The 3,774-nt window shown below is 38.5% G+C and overlaps 1 protein-coding gene across 3 annotated transcripts; it reads left to right on the plus strand.

The window, feature by feature from the left end:
* The first annotated feature begins 245 nt into the window (after positions 1-245).
* ATRZ-1A (RNA-binding (RRM/RBD/RNP motifs) family protein with retrovirus zinc finger-like domain-containing protein) lies at positions 246-3,098 on the plus strand. 3 transcript variants are annotated; one of them, XM_011094094.3, is made up of 4 exons: positions 246-404; positions 1,476-1,606; positions 2,257-2,762; positions 2,866-3,098. In XM_011094094.3, the coding sequence occupies exons 2-4, from the start codon at positions 1,496-1,498 to the stop codon at positions 2,867-2,869; spliced, it is 621 nt and encodes a 206-aa protein (XP_011092396.1). In that variant the 5' UTR covers positions 246-404; positions 1,476-1,495; the 3' UTR covers positions 2,870-3,098. The 3 variants fall into 3 exon arrangements, with proteins under 3 accessions (XP_011092396.1, XP_088742139.1, XP_020552929.1); XM_020697270.2 differs by lacking the exon at positions 246-404 and adding an exon at positions 534-668; XM_088886013.1 differs by lacking the exon at positions 2,866-3,098 and having other exon boundaries at positions 2,257-2,766.
* Positions 3,099-3,774: the final 676 nt, after the last annotated feature.

Below are 3,774 nucleotides of genomic sequence, written 5' to 3' on the forward strand. Positions count from 1 at the left end.
TTTATAATTTAAAAGGTAAATACATAGTTGCAGGGTACCAAATGTATTTAACCCTTAAAGAAAAGGTCAATGCTCAAAGCCGAATTTCTTATAAGAATTGGGGTTAAATTATAAATAACCAAAAGTGATACAGATGCCCGCCACTTGATGCCCTGCGATAGCAGTTGATCAAAGCATCACCTTGTCATCCAACGGTCAGCATGAAATGGTTCATCAACGGACGAGAATCAACGACAGATCGACGCGTTATTTCTTTATCAGCTCGTTCTAGTATTCTACAACTTCATACATATCCAAAAGCGAAAATTCCGTCTCACTTGAGTGAATTGCCAGATTTTTGTTTGCAGGTTTCTTTCTCTCTCCACATCTGCTGATTCGTGCGCTATTTCTGAGTCTTCGCTGAGGTACAGCCGAATTTTTTCAACTTTTTAAGTATTTGAAGTTGATTTTACAATCAAATTCTAGGGAATTATTGCAGCGAATAGATCTGAATTAAGTTTAACAATCTGGTGTTTGATGGATATTGCCTTTTGGTAATCTTTTGTTTCGGACTTGAGATGATTTGCGGAATCGGAGGAATCCTGTGTGGAATATTTTGGGAAGGAGCTGAAGCTTAATTATAGTCTGGTTGTCTTCACTTTGAAGAAACGGTTTTATACGCAACTTATGTGCGTGTTTAAAGTTATTTTTCGATCGTCTTGGATTTATTTCATGTTATCACTGAACTGTTGAGGAACTATTAGGTTGCTTGGGTTGCAGTTCAGTGCTTGGTTCCATGTTGCATTATGTTTCTGTAAGAAATTTGTTTAACTCGTAGATTTCTAAACCACTTAATCATGAGTAATTGGCATATTGTGGTGGAATCGCAATTATGTGCTAGAACCCCTAATTGATCTGTGGAGTTCCCATTGTGGTTGGTTGCAGATTATGTTAAATAAATATATATCAGGAAAATCTAATTCTTGTCAAATTGGGAATGCATCATGTGATCATGTTGTGTCAAGAAATTGTTGTTCCTATAGACTTGTTGAAAATTTTCTTTCCTTCAGCTATTGTGGAGTCTGCCATATTTGTGATCAAGGCATTTTTGGCAAAATTCTTGGAGTAATATGCTTCCTTGTTAGCTGTGTATAGCGAATATATTCTACAATTTTTTTGTTGGAGCTACTGATTTGATGAAGTAGGAGGCAGTACATATTTTTGTAACGAGTCTTATCCTTACACTTGCTTTTAAAGTGAAATATCAGAATTAGATTCTTTGATAGGATAAAAGTTCAAGGGAGAAACTTTCAGTACATTAAAATCTTCACAAATATGGTCTACTTAGAATAATGGGCGTCCATGGCTACAAGTATTTTGTAGTAAAAAAATTCATGGTATGACAACTGCAATAAGGCTTTTAGTTTTCTGCTAATGATTGGATTGTGAAATAATCCGATTGCCTAAAATTGGATTTGTATTATTTTTCTCACCAGGAAGGAAAGTAGCTTGAAACATGTCAGATGATGTTGAGTATCGATGCTTCATTGGTGGCCTGTCATGGTCAACATCTGATCGTGGTCTCAGAGACGCATTTGAGAAATTTGGACATCTTCTTGAGGCAAAGGTAATAGCTTGTTTTAATGCATTGAAGTACTTATTTTGAATGAACTCTATATGTTTGTTCTCAATAACTAGCATATCACCGTCTAGGACTTCATTAACCAACTTGTAATGAGTTAGTTCATTAAAAGAAGAAAGTCTGAGTTTGCTAATTTGCTTGCTTGATGTTATTACAGATTTGTTTGAAGTTTTGACTTTTTTTACGTACTGAGGAGAACTTGAGCTATATCGTAAACATATTTTATCTTAATTATCATCATGTTTGTTTTACTTGACTCACATCGACTTTGCGCTTATTTTTATGACCATTCTATTTTGTTGTTGATCAGCTTTTGTGTCGCTGCCTGTTTCTATTCATACATTAACTATAACTTGTCATAAGATATGACTTTTATTTAGTTCTGTATAATTCAGATCCGTTTCTGGGGTTGATGACAAGAGTATATTATTGTAGTTGGGCTTCTGGAAGTTCTCTTGCAGAAAATCTGTTTTAACAAAATTAATTGCTATAATGATTCAGGTGGAAGAACAATTGTAATAAAATATGTTGTGTTTTGTGGTGCATTTCTTGTCTTGTTGAGACTCATAAATTTCTTTGTAAGAGTACCGATGTAGGCTTCTCACCATGAAAGTGTATCTTTTCTTTCAATCTAGGTGGTTGTGGACAAGGTCTCAGGGCGTTCTCGCGGATTTGGATTTGTCACTTTTGACGAAAAACAAGCTATGGAAGAGGCCATTGAGGCCATGAATGGAATTGATTTAGATGGTCGAACCATAACTGTTGACAAAGCTCAGCCTCAGCAAGGTTCAGGCAGGGATTATGATAATGATCGCTCACGCGATCGTGATCGTGATCGAGGACGTGCATATGGAAGTGGGCGGGGAAATGGCGGCGGCGAGTGTTTTAAGTGTGGCAAGCCAGGGCACTTTGCTAGGGAGTGTCCTAGTGAGGGGGCGACAGGTGGTCGATATGGGGGTAGAGATGATAGGTATGGCGGCCGTGGTGGTGGCAGAGGTGGTGGCCGATACGGCCCTGATCGTAATGGAGATCGATTTGGAGGGCGTAACAGGGATGATGGTGGTCGTGGAGGAGGTGATCGATATGGCCGCGACCGCACTGGGCCTTATGATCGCCGTGCCTCTGGGGGTTTCCGATCCGGGTAATTTACTTCTTATTATGATATGTAAAATAATCTGAGCATTTATATTTCTAGTCTCAACCACATCAAATGCCTTATTGGATCATTTATCTATTTGTGGCAGATGAAGATTTTAAGGTCCTCAGGCTGTGGGTGCAGTTATCATGATGAAGTCTTCTCCTGGTAGCTCCTCAAAATGGATCAAACTTCTGAAAGTGTGAAAGTGGCTAATATGTACTGTGTTGTGTTCCTGAAATGTTCTCTAGTTTTGTTCGTCGGGTCCTTATATTGCTCCGTGTGCAACTCCAATCTGACCGTACACTTTTGAATGTTATTTTACTGCTGGTTGTGGTTGTCTGCTTCCTTGCTTACACTGCTACTAAGTGATGCTGGATTTGTATACTTTTTCGCATGGCAACTGCACATCCCATGGTCTGTATGGAGTTGTATGGTTCTTGGAATGAGGTCAAAACTCGGGATTGCTGATTATAAGACATGGCCCCATCCCTGGGTGTGCTCCTCACCAAAATTAGAGAGGCTGTCGTAGAAGCTATACTCCTTCTAAAGTCAGGGTTTTAAAGATATAAAAGGGATTAACCGGGTAATATATTTTTCTTGTTTCAGTTATATTTTACCTTTCTAAGACTTCAAGTCAGTTCTTGTTTATTGATAACGTTGCTAAACTTTTGGCAGGCTGCCTGGTTAGTAAATGGCGTGTTTGGAAAGTTGATGATTGGCTTGCTTTTGCTAATTGGATACATTTAAACACTAATAAACTTGAAAAAGCTTTTTGGATTGCAATAAGCACTTTGCAAGTTCTATCATTAGTCAACCTTGTCTTCTGCAAGGTGGCTGAAGGGAAGAGTTTCCTCTTAAACATGGGCAGTTCCTATAGATACTCTTCTCGATTTCAGCAACTGCTATCCTGCTTTGCTATGATCCTGTCTGGTGTCGTTTTCTCGGGAGAGGTTCTTGTTCTGTTTCTGTTTCTGTCCTATCATATAGTTCAGATTTGGATCGTGTTTGTTACAAG

Source organism: Sesamum indicum, linkage group LG10, assembly GCF_026168435.1.
Source record: "Sesamum indicum cultivar Baizhima isolate 11 linkage group LG10, ASM2616843v1, whole genome shotgun sequence".
Lineage (NCBI taxonomy): Eukaryota > Viridiplantae > Streptophyta > Magnoliopsida > Lamiales > Pedaliaceae > Sesamum > Sesamum indicum.

Excerpts from the sequence above, each read along its gene's own strand:
- ATRZ-1A (XM_011094094.3), top strand. The coding sequence starts at position 1,496 with ATGTCAGATGATGTTGAGTATCGATGCTTCATTGGTGGCCTGTCATGG. Across the intron at positions 1,607-2,256 it reads GACATCTTCTTGAGGCAAAG|GTGGTTGTGGACAAGGTCTC; the intron begins GTAATAGCTTGT and ends CTTTCAATCTAG.